Source organism: Podarcis liolepis, assembly GCF_965112155.1.
Source record: "Podarcis liolepis genome assembly, chromosome: 1".
NCBI lineage: Eukaryota > Metazoa > Chordata > Lepidosauria > Squamata > Lacertidae > Podarcis > Podarcis liolepis.
In genome coordinates, this window is record NC_139554.1 from 29,877,207 (window position 1) to 29,901,374 (window position 24,168).

Consider the following 24,168-nt stretch of genomic DNA (forward strand, 5'->3'; position numbering starts at 1 on the left):
ACGGCGCCGCTATGGCAACGCGTCCTTCCTGGAACGGTCTCCATGGCTACCAGCGCTTCCGGGAAGTGCGCCGCCTTTCCTTTCCCCATCCCGCCAGCCAGAGAAGCCTCTGTAGCAGCCTGACGAAAGCGGCCCTTTCGAAAGCGGCCGGCTTTAGGCGGGAACTACGTAGGGCGGAGGCCCGAGAGGAGGAGAAGGAGGCTGCGGTGGTGGTCGCGGGTGAGGGAGGGGGACGGGAGCGGCTACGATCGCCGCTCGGCTCTTTCCGGCTTTGCTCGGCTCCGCTCGACCCTCCCCGGCTGCTTTCGGGCGGCTCAGCCTTCCGCCTTCCCATGTCGGACGTGCTGGCCGCCGCCGCCGCCGCCGTGGGCACCCGCTTCGAACCCTCCGCGGCCAACGGCTTGGGAGGAGGCGGCGACGGCGGCGGCGACAGTTGCCCCGCTGGCGGGGCTGGAGACGACGAGAAGAAGCCGCGCCTCACGCCTCCGCTGCCGCCTACCTCAGGTACTTCAGGGGCCTCCCTCGCGGCTGCGGGGTGGAGATAGCGGGGCGGGGGGGCCAAAGAAAACGCCGTCTCTGTCAGGGCCTTCCCCCTCCCCGGGGACTGACGGAGCGCGGGAGGAGGGCCCGTGTGGCTCGCCACGTCCCTCGCTCCCTGGAAGGTCCCCTGACAGCGGCGCTGCAGGCAGAAATCCAACAGGTGCCCCCTCCCCGTGGCACGCGTGTGCGCCACCTGTTGAACTTCTGCCGCTCGTGGAGCTTCTTGGCATTCAATAAGCAAAACGAAGGGAGCGGCGAGGTCGCGACGGGAGGCGTTGACTCTGGGGAAAACCGGGTTGGGGCGCGCGGCGAGGAGCCCGGGCTGAGGCGCTGGGGGTTGGGGCTGCTCTGCTGGCGCTGCAGGTGTTCGAGGCGAGGCGTCGCGGAAGCCTGAAAAGAGTCATCCTGAGACCGGCTGGGGGTACTGAAAAGACAGTTGCTGGCCACCTCCTGGTCAGTAGGAAGAACAATCCATTTCTGTTTCCAGACAGACCCTCCTAGACCTCCGTTTTGAGTATATAGTCGTCCTTGGTTTGATTGATGCCTTCGAAAACTCGAGGTGCAAGTGAATCGCTCGAGGGAGTAAGAAGACCATGGGGTTTTCTTCTGAATAAATATTTGTAGGATTGGACTGTCATTGTAGTTCCGTGGTTTTTCCTAAGGAACTCAGTGCATCCTTTCCTCCCAGGGGCATCGGCTAGAAAGGACCCCTACCTTTTTTGGATTTTCGCCTTTGCACACCATTTTCCATGACAACATACTGTAGTGCTTAAGCTACAAGTAATAATGAAAGTTAAGTTTACATGCATCCTTTCACTATCCTATACATCTGTAGATGTGCTAGCTCCATCCATACCAGAATTTATGCCTTGAGTGTTGGCAGATTACGCATTTTTCTGCAATCGTCGTTGCTTGGACAAGTGGTTTACTGGTTGCATAAATTGTCATCTTTTCTTTATGTTGATCAGTTGAAACCAAGGTACAAGGAAGAGTCATGCGTATTACAGAAGACCAGGGTATTCGGTGTGTTGGGGCAAGGCAGAATTGCGGCATGAAAGACTTCCTGAAGATGGGCTGCCCATATTGATGTTCTTCACAATTGTGGTATCCCAGTAGCTAGAAGTGGAACCAAAGAGCATAAACTCATTTCCATTGTAACAGAAAGATCAGCGTTAAGAATAACTGGATATCACAGAATCACTTTAATAAGGAGATCACCAAGAACTTAATCAGTACTGTGTAGAACAGTATTGAACAGGTGTCAGAACAAAATCATAATACTGCATTATATGTTTTGCAGTACCCATCAATGTTTTATTTATCAATCAAGAAATAGTGTGGTGGAGCATAATATACTGCAGTATTGCTTGTTTGATGAGCTTGTTTGATATTCTTGTTTGTCAGGAGCTAGCCTTTAATAGCTTTTGTTCCCTTGGGTTACTGCATTGTTTAATTTTTCCCTCAGCATACCAGTTGTTTTCTAATTGGGCTAATGCACCTTGGTGTAACTGTTGCATCAGGTAGCAGACAGTAGTGGCATTGCCATGAACTTCTTTGCTTTCTTGATTTATGCACCAGACACTTCACTTTTAAAATCTCAAGTGTAATAACACAGCATAGAGAGGTTTAAGTGAAAGCAATGGAAATGTGTTGTTGACTAATCATTAAAATGGAGGATCCTAGAAATCAGTGGTAGTTTTAAAAGTATACACCCTGTTCACAGACTTAAGACTCTGTGCAGCTTAGCCCCCACCCCAGTTGTTGTTATTATTTATTAGTCACTTAGAAAAAGTGACCTACAAACAGTAGAAATAATGAAGTCAATTACAATTAGCACAGCCAATAAATACCTTAAAAAAATGAAAATCTATACAAATAAAAGGCAGGTCTAAGCAGATCCTGCCCCAGAAAATGAGGCCACAAATACTTCAAAACCCCATTAGTATACATTGGTATCTGAGAGGATACCTTTGATCAGAATATCCCTATTTCAAATCTAGTTTCTGCCATCTGAATTCAACAGTAGACATAAGGAAGCCATAGACTTAATCGCTCATCTTCAGTTATCAGCAGGATAATTTCTGACAATTGTTTGTAAGGATCACAGCAAAATAATGTATGTGGAAGTGCTATGTAAATGCCAAGTCCCCACCACCACTGAATAAGCAGTGCCTAATGTTAGTTAGCTCCCACATATCAATATCAATATGCAAAGGATGCTGAGTAATAATAATAAGTGAAATATAAAAATGGAATCATCTGTTGCTATAGTATTGGGTGTCAGTGCTGGCTTTGAGACAAGCTGGTGATTCTCCTAGATGGAGATTGGAGTTCTGGACTTTTTTCTCCTCCTGTGTTTGCAAAGCTAATGCATTTCTTTCCTTCTTAAAAACACACAACTCTCACTGTGCAGCTGTGACAACCTTAAAGTAAATAACTGCTTCTGTTCTGATTCCCTATTATTGGTTACCTTCTATAATTGTGGGAGGAAGTCTCCCTCACCACACTTCTTTCCCCTTTATTTATTTATGGGTTAATTGTGGTGATCCTCAGAACTTCTAAGCCATTGATGGGTCTGGATTCTAAATAATTTGTTTGTTTGTTTTCAATCAAAATCCTGCACGAAAGAGAAGCCCCCAATCATATTATGCAAACAATATTGGAGCCCCCCCACACACACCTGTACTGTAATTTCTGCTCAACAGCCTCTCTCAAAACCCTGCCAGTTGCTGCCTACACAGTTTCAAGTCTTATCTTCACAGCCTTAAGAGCTAAAAATGTACATTTGTAAAAAATGAATACAAACAAAACCAGCTTGAAATTCTTAGCATGCTGAATACTGTACTTGATGTCAAAATCTATACTGGCGTAAGGAAATTGTAGAATAGCTTTATTGTATTTGTAGTACAGTACCCTTAATTTTTTTGGAAAGATGTAAAGTTTCTGTTCATCTGAGCCGATAAGCACTAATGTAAGAGGGATCTTTTATGCTAAGCCCAGGTTAAGGAAGGAATTATTAAATTAGTTGTTGAGACTTTATCACAACAAGCAGTGCTTTTTTCTTTTAAAATGTTTAGGGGTTACTCTCATTATCCTACTCATATTGAAATAATGCCCCTTGATGAGGCCAAACTTTAGATTCACAAAATGTTTAGGGGTATGCATACCCCTGCGTCCCCCCACAAAAAAGCACTGACAACAAGCATTTACTTACTGCTTTGGATAGTTTTCTGAAAATCTGTAAAACTGAACAAAAGGGCTGGGCAACAAAATTACCTGTAAAATGATTTAGCAAATCACTTCCAGAACTTAACTGTTCAGAACTGGCTTTCTAAAATCGTTTTAAGAACCAGTACCCCATGATTCCTCCTGCTGACCCATAGACTCACCAAGCTGGGGCTGATGAGCTGAAGTCCAACTCTCTCTCTCTCTCTCTCTCTCTCTCTCTCTCTCTCTCTCACACACACACACACACACACACACCCTACCTCAGAGATGAAAATGCTGGGCTATTTTACATGAGTATTTATGGATTATGAGGTAATATATGTGATGCTCTGAAAGCACTATGGTAGTTCTCACTATTATTTCAGCAGTGTTCTCCATATTTGAAGCTGTACTACCCAGGACAGGTTGGGGTTGTGCAGAGTTGTTAAGGCAGCAGAGAGCATTGTTGGCTGCCCACTCTCCACCTTAGAGCAGATTTATGCCACAAGGTGCCATAGGAAGGCACTGGACATAGTAAAAGATCCATCGCATCCTGGTCACTGTCTCTTCGAGCTCCTGCCGTCGGGACGGAGATACAGGACGATGAAGACAAGAACGAGCCGTCTTAAGAACAGCTTCTTCTCCAGAGCGATCTCGGCCCTGAATGGGAAGCCTGGACTTTGAAAGTCATCTAATCTTCCTTGCTGTATTATACTGTATTGTTTTAATTAGTGTTTTTATAGTTGTTTTGATTTTGTGTGGAGTGCCCTACCTGGGTGGATGGAGCAGCCAAGTAATTTCGTTGTCCCCGAGAGGGGGCAATGACAATAAAGATATTATTATTATTATTATTATTATTATTATTATTATTATTATTATTATTATTATTATTTCCAAACTAATTGGTTGTCATTCTCCATACTTTATTTCTCCAAATTGTTCCCCCGAATCCGACATACTTTGAAAAGCGAGAAACACGAGAAACAGGGAAAAATGCAGAAAATGAGCAAGCACATTTAAATGTGATTGATCTGCAGAATTTCATTTACATATATGTATAATTTCTAACTTATTAAAAGAAAATTGTGCACTGCCATCACCATACTGTTGTGCTTTCTTACAATTCTGAAGATAATCAACTTAGATAAAAGCTCTTATGGCATTGCCTGTTCCCAGTTCCTACATTAAATCTACAATCGGTAAACAATGTATACCAGAGCTTTATAAACAATTATAAATTTAATTTGTCACTCCTGGACTGGGCTTTAATGAATTTAAATAATAAAACTAATGATAGCCTGCTCCCATTCTGAGTAATCTCTGCTGAAAAGCCAGTGATTACCGTAAATGAATTAAAATGTCATCCTGTTCTTCTGTTTAGAAAAGGTTATCTGTGTGCTTCTTGACTATGTTTGAGTTAGCGATGGTCCTAATTTGTTTATTAAAGTTACTCCCCATTGTCCTTCCACGGTTGTTGGTTTTCACCCAATATTAATGCTTTCCCTGATTTTTTCACTACTGTTTAAGAACTGAAAGGGACAGTTTGGCAGGCATCATGATAAGTACTGATGGCCATTGCCACTTTGCTTGTCCTGTGCTGTAATAGAGGGAAGAGATGTTTATATAGCAAGTGATGCCTTAAATCTGGGGCCTGCCTGTCACGCTGCCACATCTGTATTCTGTGGCTCAGACGCTATACAATCTGGATACTGTCATAACAACTCATTGTGCTCTGCATGTTATATGACTTTAAGGAAGCAGTCGTTTAAGTTGTGATTGTGATATAGCCTGAAGTAGGTGTAGAATACAATTTTTGCTGACTGTCCCTTTGCTCTGAAGTCCCCAGCACTCCCTCCCACATTGTTTCAGAGAGTCCCTCAACTGCTGAAGCAGCTTTTTCAGGGAGAACAAGGGGCTGCAGGGAGAAATGAAAAATAGCCAAAACTTGCCTCCCTCCCTTTCACTCATAAGAGCCTAGCACTGGATAATAGCTAGAGTTTTACAACTGCCGAAAAACCAAATATTATTTCTGTCTACCCTCTTCTAGAGAATGAAGATTCAGATCAAAGACCGGAATCTACTTTCCAGGCAGCTGCCACATCTGAAAATGATGCCTTGCAGTGCAGGTAGGAAATATGTGTAATGAAGGCCTGCATTAGGTCTTGCTCAGGAGCAATGAAGGAGAGTTTCTGGTGATGGAGGAGTCTAGCAATCAGCTCAGCTTTCCTTTGCAATATAGAATATATATCTGAATATCTGCCAGTTGCTTCATTTAGTAGTTTTGTTGGATATTCTGTAACTCCTGTAAAATATCTGTAAATGACATATTGATTCTTTATTGATGGGTTTTTGAAGTGTTCAGACGCTGATCTATTAATAATTGTATTATATTATAATTGTAATGCCCTATAGTGCACCATGTTTAACAAGAGAAAGAGCGGGATTCAATGAGTTAAACTTTGCTTTTATTGTGAAAGCACAATGTTATTTTTAAAAGCAAACTTAGGTAATCCTGGCATTTGAATTCTGGAGCATAGAGGAGATAGAAACCCCTGCTGCCTCTGTAATTACGTTTTCATCCAGGGATGCTGTGCAGCATCCCATTGATGCCAAATAGGCTTTTGCTTTAATCTCTAAGATAGCATGAATGTCAGGTAATTTTTTCCCCCATTACTACCATGTTTGCTCTCTAAACTAGCAGAGGTTTAAATATTAAATGTTCTCCTGATGGAAATATGTTCTTTACTTTTAGATAATAGATTCTAATTAGATTATTCTTTAAGATTATTATTATTATTTTTGTTAGTTTCTCCTCCAAAATGGACCCTAAGAATGACTTTAAAAAAACAAAAATAGGTGGGGGTGGGTAGGGAGAGAAATACAGAGAGAGGTTTTCCACTATATTTTTCTCCGAATAGACTCACTGAAACTAATGAATACAACTAAGCCAATTCATTTAAAAGGGTCTACTTTGAGTAAAACATAGTTGAGTACCATCCTATAAGATCGCCAGTAACAACTGTGACAACCTATTCCCTAAACAAGTTATAAATTAAAGCTGAGGCATGATGAAAATATTAATGAACACTGAAAGAGAGAAAAGGTTTGAAGGGTTAACTATTAAAGGCACAGTACTTATTTTCTGTCAGAAACACTGTTTCAGGTCTAAACCAGAATTTATAGTCCTCTACAACAGAATTGTTTCTATTAAAACCATCTACTCCTAGAATGGGTACCCACTCCTCTAAAAGCACTTCTAGTCCTTTTCCATGTCCTTTTTCTCCACATGAGGAAATTATACAGGTTTCTCCTGCCTGACAAATCCCTAAGCACACCTAGCTACTTCCATAGCCAGCCAGACTCTCTCTGCCAGTTAAACTGTCAAATATCAGTTGTTTTAGACGGGGCGTGACCAAGCTTAAATAACCCCAGACTTGGCCATGTTGTCATGCTCACATCTTTCCAGAAGTCAGAGTAGTTAGCTGGGACAGGAACTTACTGCTGTGGTTAGTCCTGAAGGTTTGTTGGTAAGCCCTGTGTTGTTATCTGTAAAATGTATTTGCTTAATGTATCTTTAAAAAAACATTATTTGCGAAAATTTCATTTATAGACGTGGAGATGCTTGCATCAAGCTGTCACATTATTCTGATGTACTTTTTCTGTCCAGATGAATTAATCAGCCTGAGTGCAGGGTATGATTTGCTAAAGCCAATGTTTACAAAGTATTTCAGCTATGAAGTGGTGGTTGGATGGGCTCAGCTGGGCTGTATTTCTGCTACCTAAGGGAGTACAAAGCTGCAGAATTATTCACTGTAGCATTGGCTCAGCTGAGACAGCTTTATGTGGTTGTGTCAGGAATACACACACTAAAGAAATCTTGTTTCTTTAGCATCCCTTTCTTTAGCATCCTTTAATCAATTTCCCCATTTGATTGGAGATTAAATGAAATGATTGTTTCACCTGCCTGAAAACATCCTGAATTTCTCTTAAAACATATTGAATTGATCTGCTGTTTTTCTTTGAGAGGCTGCAGAGTGGGTCACCTGTGAATGCAGAGGCTACAAAGGATTGTGGAAGTGCTGACGATGGTCTGAAAGAGCAAGATGTAAAAGGAAAGGAAGAGATCCTAACTGATCAACATCAGCACCCAAAAGAGGTAGGGGACTGGCTTCCTAGACTGTCTGCACAGTATTATTTCTGAATGCATTTGTCTATGTAGCACATGAGCAATACACTTTGTTAGGTTTATTTGTGATACTGTTCATAATACATGTGTACTTCCTGTTAAGTTTATGGGGCTGTTCTTTGTTCTTCTTTATCACATTTGTGTACTGTTAAGACATGGATACATTTTTGGGCACTTTTTATTTCTCTGGGGTCTGCAAAATTTTAAAATTAAAAAACCCTTTGATGAGGAAGAAGTGTGAAAAGACATATGTGTGGCTTTGCAACATATGAGGGAAAGGGTGAAGCTAGACCAGTGTTTCTCAAATGGCTGGGGACCATTATGGTGCCTAAGTCTACTTTCAATAGGGCTTTGATGCTATGTCTCATCCAGTGCCTCCTTACTAACCTGCATTATCCCCTGGCCATGCTGTAGCCTTTTTTGTTGGAAAAAAGGTTTGCACCAGCAAACCAACCCTCCCATATTCTAAGTAAAGTTTGCTGGGAGATGGGGGGCGGTTAAAGAGAGAGAGGGAAAAGAAGTCTCCCTCCTCTGAGGCTAAAAGACCAGAGGAGGTGCTGAAAAAAATGAGAGAGAGAGAGAGGTTAATATTCTTTATAATAGCAAAGTAGAAATACAAAGGAAAGGGTTAGGGTTGCACTACCATTTTGTGACTGGTGGTCCCCAATATTTTTCAGCCCTCTCAGCTGGTTCCTAGGGGTAGAAAGTTGGAGAACTTGTGAGTTACACAATAGAACAAAGTTGCAAAGAGTGTCTAATGAATTTAGACACAGATCTGACTTGGGCATATATAAATTCTGTGAATTCCTTTGAATTGACCTCTGCTGCCTTTCGGGATATCTTCAGGAGAAGCAAAGGCTAATGAGTTAACCCGACACAAATCCGAAACGAGTCCCTAAGGTGGTTGGATGGTATCTTTTATGCTTCCTTCTGGCAACTCCTGCAACCAAGCTGGTGCCAAATGTATTGCTTTTCTTTCTTTTGGACCATATCAGCAAAGCCAAGAGTGGGGTTCTGTCATCTGGACAGCCCAGGACCTCCATACACGCTGCCCAGGCTTGCACCCCAAAGAGGTCACTTCAGTGATGCAAATGCAGCCTTTGAATTTAGAGAGCAGAGATAAGAATCTTGAGTAAGATTGTTGACATCTGTGTCTTGAGAGATAATGGAAGAGTGTGCCAAAAAAATATATGTCTGCCAGAGTTCTTTCTATCTGTTGCTGAATAGCTGTAGTGTTTAATATAGTACTTAGAAAGTAATTTGCTTTGCTTTTGATTCTCCTTAAAAGGTAAGATTGGAATTGAAAATTGAACTTTGGAAAAAGGTCAAAGTATTTTGTCATTTTTTAGCACTTGGTTTCTTTATTCTCTGCTGTTTTCCTAATAGTAAGGCTATGAGACTACAGATGCAAATGTTGGTCTTTGCTTCATGCATTTTAAAATGAACTGAAATAGATGTCTCTTAATGGCAAAGTTATATTGGCCTAATTATTGCAATGAATGCACTTTGACATGATTTCATTTCAGGAGAATTTCTGTATGCCCAACCTGTCTTCCACTGAAGAGCTCCAAGGATGAGGTCAGGGCAATTTTGGCAGTGTTTACTAGTATTGTCAGATTTTAACCTGGGGAATATGTCTTTATACACTGTAACAGCCAGTGCACCTGCTTCCTAGTTTTGCTACTGGTCTCTTGCCCAACATATCACTTTTGTGCTACTATTTTTGTACTTTACATTTGCTCCAGGAGAAGAGGGTGGGTGGTATGATCACTAGTGTAGTTATGTAGAGGGAGTCTCCTGGTAATCTAGTTCCTACCCTTAAGAAATCTCCATGGTTTTCGGTATGTGACCTAGAAATTGTGCATCAACAGGTAAAATTTAGTAATTAAATACAAATAAATGTAGTAATTTCAAAAATATATGGTGTGATTCTAAGGAAGCTTGTGTCCTCTGCATAGGAGGCTGTAGTGCGGATGACAAAGTATCCTGACCCACAAGGACCAGGTGATATAGTCATGATACAGTCTGAATACACAGGAGCAGTAGATGTCCTTACAGCAGAGCTGGAAACTACAGATTTACTTGGTGAGCAGAAGAAAGGTAAGATTTAAGACTACATCACTGACTCAGGGTATTATTTATTAGTAGCCAGAGTTCTGGACAAATCCCTAATGTAATATTGATACTCTGGTATGATAAATCTTCAAACATGAAATTGATTTATAAGTTTAGAAAAATAGGAGACTGGGACATTAGACTATGTCTGCTCTTATTTTGTTGTTTATTTATTTATTTATATTCAGTGGTGTTTGAGTTCAATTGAAAGGCAGTCCAACCTGTAAAATACATGGCTAGAACACTATGATACAATTGGAAATCTGCAGGGAAGCAATGGAATGGAGACACCAAAAGAGCTGAAATAATTGATTTCATTTATTTATTCCGCCCTGGAGCAAGGTTCTCAAAGCTATATTTTTCTGGGGGTGGTCCCCCCCCCGACTAGAAATTCATTTAAAATAGCCCTTTTGGCATAGCAAATCAACTATGTTAGGATAGTGTTGACAATTAAACGCATTGTCACTAATTCCCCATGAGAAGCTTTTCTGTGTGAAACTAAATGCATACTAAATCTGGGTGTATAGTTTGTTTAAATATGAGATAGATTGCTTTTGTCTGTGACATTAAAAGACTAGTGTCAATCATCCCAAGGTAAAGTTGGGTTGAGATGAAGAGGAAGAAAAATAGTTATCTGCAGTTTCGAAGAGCTCTACCAGCATAAAGGTGGAGGAGAACTATTATTTCTTTTTGAACTTTTTGAAAGTTGGCAACCATATGAGCAGAATTCCCCATTGCATCAGTGGGGTTCAGTTTGCACAATGAGACTCTCCTTTCTTCTTCTTTCCTTTATGTACCCAGGGGATTTCTCAATTCTTCAGAGCATATATTGAGAATGCCTGGGGGACTGCAGGAAGGTGAAGTCCCATCGCACAAGCAAAATCTATTCTGCTTGTTCGCAGTGTTGATTTAGAATGTACAATGAAATTAAAGACTGTGCCCTCTGTTGATTACAAGCTAGTAATACGTTCCTTGTTTCTTTCAGCTCGTCCTCCACCTCTAATTCCCCCCACTACTTGGACAAGCGCCAAGATAAGGGAGTTCAAAACAAAGATGACAAAGGAGAAGAATGCCCGAATGGTAGTGAAACGGGGTGAGGTGTTAACAGTCCGGGTGCCAACTCACCCTGATGGGAAGCGTGTCTGCTGGGAGTTTGCCACAGAAGATTATGACATTGGCTTTGGAGTCTATTTTGATTGGACTTCTGTTACTAGCACTGCAATTACTGTGCAAGTTAGTGAATCAAGTGATGAAGAAGATGATGATGAAGAGTTTGAAGGTCAGTGCAGAACTGGGCAAGAGTCATGATTATTGCCTTAATATCAGCATGTTGTGATCCAGCTCCGAGGTTACAGGGAACCAGGCAGAGGGCCTTCTTGGTGGTTATGCCCACCCTGTGGAATGCCCTCCCATCAGATGTCAAGGAAATAAACTTCTATCTGACTTTTAGAAGTCAGGGAGGTTTTTAATGTTTGAGGTTTTTTGTGTTTTAATATTTTGTTGGGAGCCGTCCAGAGTGGCTGGGACAACCCATCAGATGGGTGGCATATAAATAATAATAAAAATTACATTATGTAATATACGACACACAAAAGGGACATGGAGGGAAGAGGAATTATGATTGTCATGTCTCACAAAATAAAAACATAAAACACATACTGAACATCAACATAAATTATAATCAACATCGAGATTAAAAAAGAAAATCTGTAGAACTTCATTGTCATCAGCAGACACTTAACTTAGAATGTCATGGTCCACTGCGAAGCATAATGTTTTCTTCTTGTGATCTTCCTTAGTCAGTCTGATTACACTTTTTAGTCTTTTTTTTTTTTTTGCATTGTTCACTGATGCTTTGTGTGTTCCTTTATTCTCAGGACCTATTCCAGTTGGTGATGTGGAAAGAGGCTCCAGAAGCTATTTGCGAAACCGTTACGGGGAGATCATGCCTGTCTACCGAAGGGATAGCCACCGGGAAGTGCAAGTAGGCAGCCACGATTATCCAGGCGAGGGCATCTACTTGCTCAAATTTGACAATTCTTACTCACTCCTACGCAACAAGATTCTCTTCTTCCATGTCTATTATACCAGCTAGAGCAGTTAATGAGATTTGGAGTGGGTGGGCCATAAGACACCAAAGCAAGCTGCCTGTCATGACTAGTATCTCCTAACAGGCACACACTTGATGGCTGAATCTCTATGCTTATGTATGGATGACTTCCTTCAACCCTTCCTCACTGTTAAAGTGATGCACGTGATTATTGGCAGCTCGTTTGTTTTATGCAGACACCAATCTGAGAGCTTAGTTATAGAAAGCAAATCACTGGACCAGGTTCAGGTGTCTGCTTTTACTTTCTATTGCACTTCCATGAACTGAAGTTGAAATATGCCTTTTCTTTTGGGGTAAATATATTATCAGCTTCTGCTCCTCTATCTGCAAATAATCACTGGGATCAGCTGCCAAAGCAGCCTGTAGAAACTGCATTGTTACTATGCTGCAGTTCACTGCCATTTGCTTGGTCTCTGGGAAGATTCTGAAATGGCACGTATGTATGCCATCCAGGCCATTGCCAGCCTGTCTTCTCTCTTCTAGTTCCGTGCAAATGTAGCTAGTTTATTGTAAGGCAAAATTGGTGTGTATTTGCTGGTATAGATACCTGGATTTCACAGCTTGTCTGAAAGAATTTTAAGTTACATGTATTTTCTCTCAGAAAGGGCACAAAATGGAAGAAGGAAGGAAGGAAACATAAACCAAATAATTCTAGTCAAGCAATTCACCAAACAAAGATTCTTCCTCCTCCAGACCTTTTGGGGCTAATGTTATTTTCATTGGTTGACTTTTTGCCTGAATTCAGTGTAGCTTAAGATAGGGGTGTCAAAACCCAAAATGGGCTGGTGTGTCAATTTATTCCAGCAAGAGGATTCATTTAAAAAAAAAGTCACTTTCACTGGAAGCAAAATATGATAATGTAGTTTGCATATGATAATATAGTTATGCTTGTTCATATTTGCTGTGCCGTGCCTGTGCACTCCACCAATAAGTACTCCAAGCTACAAAAGGCCATTGTGCACAGTCATACGAGTACACAGCATCCCTTTCCATCCCAGTGATGGAAAACTGAGCCATGCAGTAGCATTTATTGGCAAGTGAGGTCCTTTATTCTGGGCATCAACGTCTTAGCCCTCATGATATTGTGTAGAGTGTTCTATAATGCACATAAGGGATTTTCCTCAGCCTTATTTTTGACACCTCTAGTTTAATATCTCAGGTGTTAGTTGGTAAGAGAGCCTCTTTCCTTGCATTCAGGCTTCGGAGGCCATTGCCAGTCTTTAATACAGCATAAGCGGCACAGATAACTGTTACATTTCAGAGGAGTGGCAGTCGCATCACCTATCGTTCACAGCTCAGGTTTTATAGGGTATATATGTGTAGGTCACATAGTCCTTTCTGCAGCAAAGGACTAATACATGTATTTATCAGGATTTCAGAAGCAACTCTGGAGTATGCCTTTTAAAACAGCGGCTACTGATGTTTATCTCTTGTGTTTGCTTGGCTCTTTGCATGATTGCAGCAGTTATAGTATGAAGGATACACACACATTTTGGTGACCTTTTGAGGAAATGCCCTTGATCATATATACAGCTATCTTTTGCTGATAGTTTAGTGCTAGAAGGTGCAATGCCAAAGAATCTATCTTCCAAACAGACATGATGGTTCTCTAACTATGCCATATTAAGTACTTTGCCAAGGAAGGGAAAGTTGCAAAGCAAATAAGGTAGCAGGAGACTATTGGTTCCATTGAACTTTTTTTTAAAAAAAGTTAAAGACTTGGAGTGAAAACCTAAGTCTTTTAATTGTTGGTAGTGAGGCCTGGCAAACAAGGGCTCCTGCTAACTTTAAAAGTGGAAGTCAGGTGTAGCTGCTCCTAGGCATTTTGTTTTTATTTGCAGTGAGAATGGAGAAATTAGTGGCTGATTCCAGGCCAATAAGTGAGAAGCACAGAGTTTGCAAAGCACAGGACTTGCAAGAAGCAAACTTTGAGCTTATCTTTCTGCAAATCAATTGGAGGGGAAGAGAATGAGAGGCAATCCAGTAGCAACGCAAATTGATTATTTGGCTTAAAGGACAGTATGTGTATTTATTTTTCTATAAATATCCTGAACAGCAGCTGCTGTATTTTTGAAAAGCCAGAAACAGGAGCTCCCTTGTGTCTCACGGTTGCACAGCCCATGGTTAGCTTTAAAGACTCTCTTCCCTCTGAATGTTTTTAAACACTGTTGTTCATTATTGTTCAAAGCAATTTCCCTGTGAAAGTTAATTTCCTGACTTCCCACATTTTACAGAACACACAGAGTCTGCTAAATATGTCCAATACAAGGGCTCTTATTTTGGTATAGACAGGTAAAATGATAGGTATTTGCCTTACCTAGGGTTCTGCTTGAAGAGCAGACTATAAAGACAGATTGTGTGAATCAAGTACAGTATGCAAGTTTGACTTAAGTTTGTTTGTTACAGAGTTTTCTGCTTTTTGTCACACAAGTAATATGAAAATCTCTGTTCAGCACAATAAATTTGTCTTTGTTCTTTAGCCCATGCCTGCTAGAGGTGTGTTTGCTCATGTTAATTGCTACTTAAGTTGTACTGCATGTTCTACCTATAAATATAGGAGGCAATGTCTCCTTCCTGGCTGATTTAATAACCTAAACTGCAGTAGATTCAAATTGAGCAAAGGCCTTACATGTTCTCCTCTCTACAGTCTGTTTAATAACACATTGGTTTCAGTGCTGCTCTTGTTGATTAAATCAGTTTAAAATTGGTCTTTTGCCAACACACATACAAATGTAATGTACTTTTTGAAACCATGTTTGAAGATAAATACACCCCCCCCCCCACATGCCTTTCCAAATACTGACGGGACTTAGAACTGTTCAGCTATAGAGATGCAGCCAGGGCACAATGTGTTTATGGTTGTCCTATTTTCACATCATGAAATCTGGATCTCTTTCTTGGATCACAGACCTAAAATCCCTGGAGAACTATCATCTTGGCATCTAAAGAGTTATGTGGGAGATAGCCAGGGAAAATGCACATACTTGTCTGGGATTGATACATGTAATTTTTAAAGCATTTTTTGAGATAGAATCGAAAACCAGTTTCAGGCATTAGGACAGATCAGCTACGATTTCAGATCAGGGGCCAAAGGGATTAAAATTTTCTAAAATAATTGTGAGGACCTCATCAATATAGTGTAACAATGCACTTCAAGTACTTTGATCCCTGCTCCATTTGTTCTGTGTGATTTTTTGAAGCGACTGAATACTTCAGCAATTTGTTGTTGTTTCAAATTGAGAGAATATTTTATAATCATCACCAATCTTCCCTTATGTGCTTTATTTTTACTTCAGCACTTTCATAGTCAAGTGTAGAATTGGCATGACTGAATTAAATTTAAAAATTTGTAGCTCTGCTCCATTGTATGATCTCTGTGGTTGGGGACTTGCTAGCTTCTGAAAGGCTTGTTTTGCTTTTGTGTTTTTCAGTTCTTTACAGCCCAGTTTCTGCTTATTTTGCTTCTGCCTCTTACCAAAAAAATAAAATAAAATAATTCTCTGAGAATCTTCAAGTGAGAGGAAAGCTTATTAGAATATAAAAACAAAACAACCCTTCATGTTCTTCCCAAGAGTCTGTCTGGTCAGTATCCTGTTTTCAACAGTGACCTTATCCAGATGCTTCTTGAAAGCCCCAAGCAGAGGATGAAAGCAACAGCCCTCTCATGCTGTTTGCCTCTGCGCAGACTGCGCCATTTAGCTAGTTGATAGCTCTGTCCTTCCATTTGTCTAATACCCTTTTAATGCCTTTTAGAGTAGCAAATTACATAAATCAGGTATATTGGTATACCATTTCTTTTTTGTTTTTTTCACCAAGCACGTAGTTTCCTTTCTCCTGCAAGAAGCATGTTAAACAGGTGATCATCTGGGGCTAATCAATTTTACATCCCTTTGTGCTGCTTTGGGAAAGTAGCCTTATCTCCTTAACCAGGATGCAGTTGCCAGGAAATGATAAAGAAAAAGTTGTGTGATGTAAAGCTAAGGCATCCAATCATATGTGTAGATGAACTCGGTGGGGCTTATTTCTGAGTAGACATGTATAGGATTGCATTGTAAAGTCTCCCATTCCAAGGACTTGTGCCTCATAAAGCATATTTCTGTTACCTTTCCAGAAGGCCTTAAAACATTTTACAGATAAAACTGAGGTAAGCATAGCTAACAATGTAGTTGTGGTTAATTTACAGAAGAGAGATGATTTCATCCCCAAGGATATTCCTATATACTTTATTTGGACCAGGAAACAGCATCAATCTATAGTTATTCATCCCCTATCAGTACCAAGACCAAACTCCATGCAGTGGCTGTGCATCTTGCATTTTATGTTGATGTCTTTGAGTGATTAGTGGAATGACTTTTCATGGTGGTCATTTTTTATTTGTTGATTTGCTTGCCACTGTGGACAAGGATTACCTTCTACCAGGCAAGTCTTTGTGTTTGTTTAAACATATTCTTAGATGTGCAGGCTAAAAATACTGAGCCATCATAAGTGGAAAGCATGATAAAGTGTGGGAACTCCTGATCTTGATCAAAGGCAGTTTGTGTAGTTTAAACAAACACACCTGTACAATAACTCTGTTGCTATTTTCTTGTGTCATCAGATATAGGGGATCAATGAAGTTTATTGGGTTTAAATGTATGACCCTGTTCAAAGAAACCTGTGAACTGAATAATGCACACACTTGGTTCAATCCTAAGGCAATACACCTACAAATAAGAGTTTACAGATGCTGACTGGTTCTTGTGAGATATATTTCTGAATAAACATGGCAAGAATTGGATTACATGAAAGTGTAAAACTGCTACTTTAGAACAGTGGCATACAACGTAATGGCTAAATTCCATTAGCCCAATAGTGAATTCTTGAACTCCAAAGCCCAGTACCACATCAAACCATTTCCTATGAAGATGCCTTATTTGAAGTTATTTATTATTATTTATTAAATTTCTATATCACCCTTCATTGGAAGATCACATGGTGGTTTACAATACAAAACCACAACAATGCATTACATAATACCAAACACAAGCAATACCCCCTGCCTGTTTTAAATTCTATAGATTGTTTAATTAGCCAAAGGCCTAGGAGAAGAGGAATGTTTTTGCCTGGTGCCTAAAGAGATGTAACAAGTGAACCAGATGTGCCTCCCTGGGGAGTATCCCACAAGTGGGGGCTACTGCAGAAAAGGCCCATTCTTGTGTTGTTGCCTTTGGACCTCTCACACAAGAAGGGCCTCAGATGACGAACGAAGGCTTCAGGTTGGTTCATATGGGGAAGAGGTGATTCTTGAAGGCTTTATAGGTCAAAACAAGCACTTTTGAATTGGGTCCGGAAACTAATTGGCATCGAGTGTGGTTGGGCCAGGATGGGCATATGCGCAAACTGTCTTCCCTTGGTGGGCAACCTGGCTGCTGAATTCGGCACCACCTGAAGTTTCCAAACTGTCTTCAGAGGCAGCTCCGTGTATAATGTGTTGCAGTAATCTAACCTAGAGGATCCCAAAGCATAGACAACAGAATTTAGGCTATCCCTGTCCAGATAGGAGTGCAGTACAGTCCCATCAGAATGATGCTGATTTCCTGAGGTACTGAGCAAGGGGCTTTCCCATTCCTGTTGTATGCTGTCCTTTGAGCTGACAAGAGACTGATGGCTTCTCCCAAATATGTAGGACCCCACCACCACCCAAGTGGCTTGGCAGAACAGAATGGGTGACTGCTGTTCAAGAAGCAATGCCCTCTGGGATGTGTTGGGGCCTGGGCAATAATGAAAAAGAGAGACGTGGCTGAAATAATTAAAATCACAAAACAAGTGGGTTGATGATATATTTGACCAGCTTATGTTCAAATTGCTGGAAGTAAGCTTTTGAATTGCACAAACCTCTCCTTCCGTAGTAGATGTTGAAATAAAAAAACAAAACAAATGATCCTATATTTTGATGTCAGTTGAGCTGTGCTTTGAAATAAAGTACATTTTAAAACACGTAGTTGAAATACTTGGGCCAGATTTAAATAAGCAGTTCAGCCAACAGGAGCCAGCGCAACAAGTCCTGCTAGTGCAACAGAGCTTTTCTCCTCTTCTCCCCCTGCATATGTTCCCCAACATAATAGCACGCAGGGGAAGAAGCAGGGAGGTTGTTTCATCTGGCAAGCAGAAATGCTTGCACTGATGGAATGATCATAATAGCGCAGTGCTGAATTCCTTCCATGGCTGTTTTTGCTTTGAACCCTTAAGCCTAGGCCTCAGTCAAACTTCTAAGAAGCTCCCTTGTAGCATTTTATACAAACTTGGTATAAGCAGCTAAGGTGTTGCCTCACTTGCTCTCTGTTTCACCATTAATCATCAATGGGCTGACTCTTGGGGAAGTTGTAGGATATCTAGAGAGGCTGAACTTTATTGAACATAGCAAACCATACTCCAAGGTGTTAACAGTAGCCTATACTCAAACATTGTGGCTAAGACAAAAGGAACAGACTATCTGGAGTGATCAACCTCTAGCTGCAACATGCCCTCTAGTCAGAACGTGGCGCCACCTTGGTACACAATTTCTGTAGCTTGTAGGATTTCTGTCAGTGTTTTATGATCCATGTGATATTAGTTTTGTTTCTTAATCATTAATTTTGTGCACAAATATGCTGCTCACATCCTCCCAAGCATTCACCCCCCCCAAAAAAATTGAGAGGATATTTTATTAAGCTATGTCACTGACTCGTATGTTCCGGTACTGGCGATATAAAGTTTTTCTAGTGTGTTTGCTGTTCCTTGGTTAATGTATGTTTCATTGCATGAAGTAAACCTGTGACTTGTGTGTTTGCATTTTTCAAAAAATATTTCAATAAACATTTTCATCATACGGCCTCAGCCTTCTGTCTTTCTTTTGCTGCTGTGAAGAAAGAAGAAAATGAACTGCAGAGGTAACGGGGGTGTTGGTCCGAGTTCTTTTCTAAGCGAAAAGTGGCACAGGTTCAATTCCTGCTATCTCCAGTTAAGGTAAATGTAAAGGTAAAGGACCCCTGGATGGTTAAGTCCAGTCAAAGGAGAAGAATCTCAGCTAAAGGAAATTCCTGCCTGGAACCTTGGGGAGCCACTGCCTGTCAGAGAACAACAGATGTGTCAAGTTGGTATATGGCCGCTTCATATGCTCATAAAGGTTCTGTCTTACTCCTGCAAGACAGTTAAGCACTTATTGTTACAGAGGCCCTTTGAACATTTTTTAAAAAATGGCTGGAGCTCTTCTTCACACAGTTAATTTCTGCCTAACCTCACCTACTCAAGGTCCCCTTAATTGCTCCCAAGTGTTCTCTCCAGCACTGAGGCGTCCAGTTGGCTCCATAGTATTCTGGGGAGCTTTGGGCTGTGAAGGAAGTGGGATGAAGGCTACAGTGCAAGTGTCATGCTGAAGGTGCCCAAGTAATGATTAGTGCACATGCCATAAGTGTGGGCCCCGGACCAGTGGCTGCATGCAGCGGTGAGATGGGTGACGGGGAAAACAAGCTGACCTTGAATCCTGGCAAGACAGAGGCTATGTGCGTGAATGGTTCCTGTGCCTGAGAAATTGATTAATTGCTTGCCCTGGGTGGGGTTGCACTCTTGCTGAAGGAGTAGGTATGCAGTGCTCTGAGATCTAGCTTTGTCACTGGAGGACCAGGTAGCCTCAGTGGCTAGAAGTGGCTTTTACCTGCTGCAACAAATGCACTCCTTGTGCGCTTGACCAGGAAACTGCAGTTAGTGCAGAATGCTGCAGCACAGCTCCTGACAGGAGTGAGACCCTATCAACACACAGCACCCCTGTTCAGAAGTCTGTACTGGTTGCCAATTTGTTACTGGGCCAAGTTCATGGTATTACTATTGATATATAAAGCTTGGGACCTGTTGCCTTACCTCATATATGCCCACTTGACATTTTGATCTGTGGAACTGGCACTGTTACAGGTGCCAACTAATATTTGTTTTGCACTTGTAAGAAATCAGTCTTTTAGTGTGGTGCACCTCCACTTGGAACTATGTACACCAGGCAGGTGCCTTCCCTGTCTTCTTTTCGACACCTGCTTAAAAAAAATATTTAGGCATGACTATCGAGACACATAGATGTTGACATGTCTTAATATATTTTTAGTCTACTGCTAATTTTAATCTTTAGTATTCTTAATTGTTTTTATGTGGTTTCTATTGATTATTTTAATTCTTGTAAGGTGTCTAAGAGGTTTTATTACAATCGAGCAGTATATAAATTTTGTCAAATAAATTCCAAAAACGCTGACTGTGTAAGGCTTGGCCATGATGGCATTCAGCTCTTCTTATCTGTACTGTTTTGAGAGTGTGCACAGCCTTACACCACCAGTTCTTTCAAAGAGATTAAAAGGGAAACCTCTGAAAGATAAACGGAGCTGTGAAAATTCTTTATCAACTATACTGTACTAGTTCAAAATTCAGCATCTTCTTCTTCTTATTTTTAATATAGAGGCGCAATTCATAGAATGGAGTATGTCAGCAATGCCTATTGACCTTTCAGAAGCCAGATAGAGGGACTGAGCAGAATTTCTAGGGTGTGAGTGGTAATGGGGAAGGAAGTGAAAGGCTTCAGTGCCCTGCCTAAGTTTCTGATCCTGCTTCTGCTAGTCAGAAGTAAAAGCCATGATGCAAGATGAGAAAATGCAAACAACTGTGGTTAATTTTCATAATTCTCCAGTTAGGGAAGGTTTCTTAAGATATACACCCCCTGATAATAAGGAAGCAACTGATGATATGATAAAACTAAGGGGATTTGTCAAATGAGCTACTTACTAGGCTTCTGTCTCTGCAGTGCTTCTCCAAGGTTACTGCTTTATTGCTGCCTGGAAGGGCATTCATAGTGCAAAAAACAAACAAAAACATCAGTACTGAAAACCCCCAGGATACTTGTGGTAGGAACAATTACAGGATTCCAGTAGAAAGCTACAGGACATGCACCACGTAGAAAGTAAAGTTTCACCCTGACACTCCTGCTGGCACCACAAACCATATTTAAAGCAGATGGTATATAACTTCCCCCATACCTTCTTGAGCAAAAATAATGAATGCGTAATTAAAAGTATGCCTGGAGTGGGGGGCAGAGATCCCTTGCCTTAAAAATAAATATACAATAGATACTTACTTGCTGCTAAGAGGGCTCTTGGATTCTAACAATATGCTCCCCTTGCAAATAATTGTGTTAGCCTATATAGGCTCAGATTTGAAACACATGTTGTGTGAGCTAAATAAACAGTAAATACTTAAATCTTGCCTGCATTTGGATCTTTTGGCTCATTTAGAATATGAAGTCAAATTTCATTCAGTGGTGGGCATTTTATATACCAATGGAAGCTACCCTCATTGCACACAGCCTCGTCCGTGGAGGGTTTCTTGGTTTTTTTGTTTTGCACAGGCAGCTGAACAAACTTACATCACGAGGCAGCCTGGAGCTAGACCAAGCCGATTATCCGAAAACATGGATAAAATGTTCTCTTCTGATTGTGTGCTCTGCTTTAAGTAGTTTTTTCCTCCAAGGGACAAATAGACCTGAAGCACGAAACTGCAATAATGAGCACATTACTGGGGACAAACACATAAGTGTGAAATTTTGCAGTGCTGACATGACCAGGGTTCATAGAATATTGTTGAGTTGCAAGGGATCCCGAGGTTCATTCTAGTCCAACCCCCTGCACCTGTTGTTGAAATGCATTGGCTAGAAAACCAAAGGCCATTTCTCCTCACTTCCTTTGGCATTTGGCTGCATATTATCCATGTTTCTATTTGGATAACACAAGCTACAGGCAAAAAAGGAGAATATTTTTTTGCACAGGCTTTTACAGGCAGGGATGGTGCTAGCATTAGGCAGAAGGTGGCAGAAGCCCTCAAGCAATCCCTCTAGCACACCCTCCCATTCCCCTCATTTGGAAATCAAAACTCTGTGTGCCACAGACTTGCCATCTAAACTAAACCTGCTAAACTAGTCTGCTTCCTGGTTAAAAAACAATACTGATAGAAGAAATGCGTATAATTGTGATAATTTGGAGAATTCACAGAAAGGCTGAAGGAAGTCTAAATGTACAAATATTAGAATTGGATGTAAATTTTAGATTGAATGTTTTTTTTCTTTATTGTTATCTTGAAAAATTTGATAAATAAATAAAAAACTAGTCTGCTTCCCTGAAGTGCACTGGAAAACATGATCCTGTCACCATCAATGAAGTAAGATTCAGCTGCCAGTCCAGTCAACTTCTGTACATGAGAGAGGGACTGCTATCTTGCCCTTTGCCTCAGGCAGCACTATGTCTTGGGCTGTCGGCTTACACAGATTTCTGCTTCTGACCACCAAAGCCTGTGAAAGGCTGAGGGAATCTCCAGGAAAGAAAGAAAGGACCCACATGAAGAGTGGTTGACAATACCTGAATATATAAAGCAGGCATAGGCAAACTCGGCCCTCCAGATGTTTTGGGACTATAACTCCCATCATCCCTGACCACTGGTCCTGTTAGCTAGGGATGATGGGAGTTGTAGTCCCAAAACATCTGGAGGGCAGAGTTAGCCTATGCCTCATATAAAGCTTTGAATGTTGTAAAACAGTATTTCAACATGTCACGTTAAGCTACAAAATGTTCCCTAATAGAAGTACACTGTGTCACCCACCAAACATGCCATATCTCCAAAGTGACCTTTGGTCTTTTCACCTTGCTTTCAACTAGAGCTAATAGATGGCACATCTTTGAGAACATCTGCAGGAAAAATATGGTGGATATTTCCCCCTCGTTCTCTTCCACCCCACACTCTTTTCATTGCACAACAGAAATTGATATTGGCTCAAAGTGAGTAGCTTTTAAGGAGCTGTCTACAAAGGCACATTAGTCCATCTAGCTCACTATTGTCACCGTACTAAACAGCAGCTCTCCAGGGTTTCAGGCAAGGAACATTTCCAGCGCTACCTTGAGATGCTGGAGACTTGACCTGGAACATTTTACTACAGTAGTTCCAGCACACAGTAAAGCAAAATGCTTAGGAAACCGAAGAGTGGTTGGTTTGTTTTTAGCAACAAGAGCTTATAGAATGAAAATGCTGAGAAACCTCCGGCTGGGTGTGGTTTCCTTGTTTGCAGCTTATTTGAAGCAGGGGGTTACACCCTTGTTCACATTTTGAGAAGGCTACCCTAATACAAAACAGGAGTTTTGAATTCAAGTCCAGTTCCCTGCATCTTCAACTTCAGGTATTAGGCCTGAGAAAGCTAAGCTTTGCCTAAAATGTTGCAAATGTTGTGCAATCATGCATATTTAAATTAAATGAGTTTTATTAAGCAGGTTGACATAGATTCACATTTTATGCTTTTAATACTATTTAAAAAAAATGTTTGTTGGTTTAACAGTCTTGAGTATTGTTATAAATACTCAAGCTCCCTTATTTCTTGTCCAGAAACAACTTTACAACCTTTATTAGAAAAAACCCAGTGAGTAGATTTTAAATGGCTCAATTGTTCCTAATGGTCTTTGAGAGTGTTAAGTGTGTCATTAACAGATGCATTTGATTCAGGTGATCTGTCAGATTTTTTAAGCCATCTGTCTCAAAAGATAAGCATTTCTGAGAAGAGAATTGCACAATACATTTAAGAAATTTCTGAAGTATTTGGATTGGTTTCATCACAGGCATCCAAGACCTGCTGGGCTGATGCTGCTGAGAAAAAAACAGTCTCCATCAACACATATGACAACTAATATACATGAGACAATAAGGATCATGTCTTACTTAAAAACTGTCTCACCTACTTGATCTTTTTTTTTTTTTTTTAAATCCTACTAACACACTGGCTGGTCAGTAACTGCAATGGCTCACCCATTTTCTCCTACTCAACAGTAACATTGAAATCTTATGCATACCTACTCAGAAGTAAACCCCACTGAATTCAATGGGGCTTACTCTACGGGAATTTGAATTAGAGTTGCAACCTGGAAAACAGAATCTGGCTATTTAGTTGATTAAAAAAACCGAAATCCTAACTGCAGTACATTGT

At 40.8% G+C, this 24,168-nt stretch overlaps 1 protein-coding gene across 5 annotated transcripts; it reads left to right on the forward strand.

Moving 5' to 3' along the window:
• Nucleotides 1–11: 11 nt before the first annotated feature.
• On the forward strand, nucleotides 12–19,006 carry TMED8 (transmembrane p24 trafficking protein family member 8; the record flags this gene model as incomplete). 5 transcript variants are annotated; one of them, XM_083502940.1, is made up of 8 exons in its annotated part: nucleotides 12–504; nucleotides 5,795–5,873; nucleotides 7,774–7,903; nucleotides 9,892–10,033; nucleotides 11,034–11,327; nucleotides 11,926–14,440; nucleotides 14,480–17,497; nucleotides 17,824–19,006. In XM_083502940.1, 6 exons carry the CDS (start codon nucleotides 12–14, stop codon nucleotides 12,141–12,143), a joined length of 1,356 nt encoding a protein of 451 aa, XP_083359066.1. In that variant the 3' UTR covers nucleotides 12,144–14,440; nucleotides 14,480–17,497; nucleotides 17,824–19,006. The 5 variants fall into 5 exon arrangements, with proteins under 5 accessions (XP_083359066.1, XP_083359068.1, XP_083359065.1 ...); XM_083502942.1 differs by having other exon boundaries at nucleotides 9,892–10,018; XM_083502939.1 differs by having other exon boundaries at nucleotides 11,926–17,497.
• Between the last annotated feature and the right edge of the window lie 5,162 nt (nucleotides 19,007–24,168).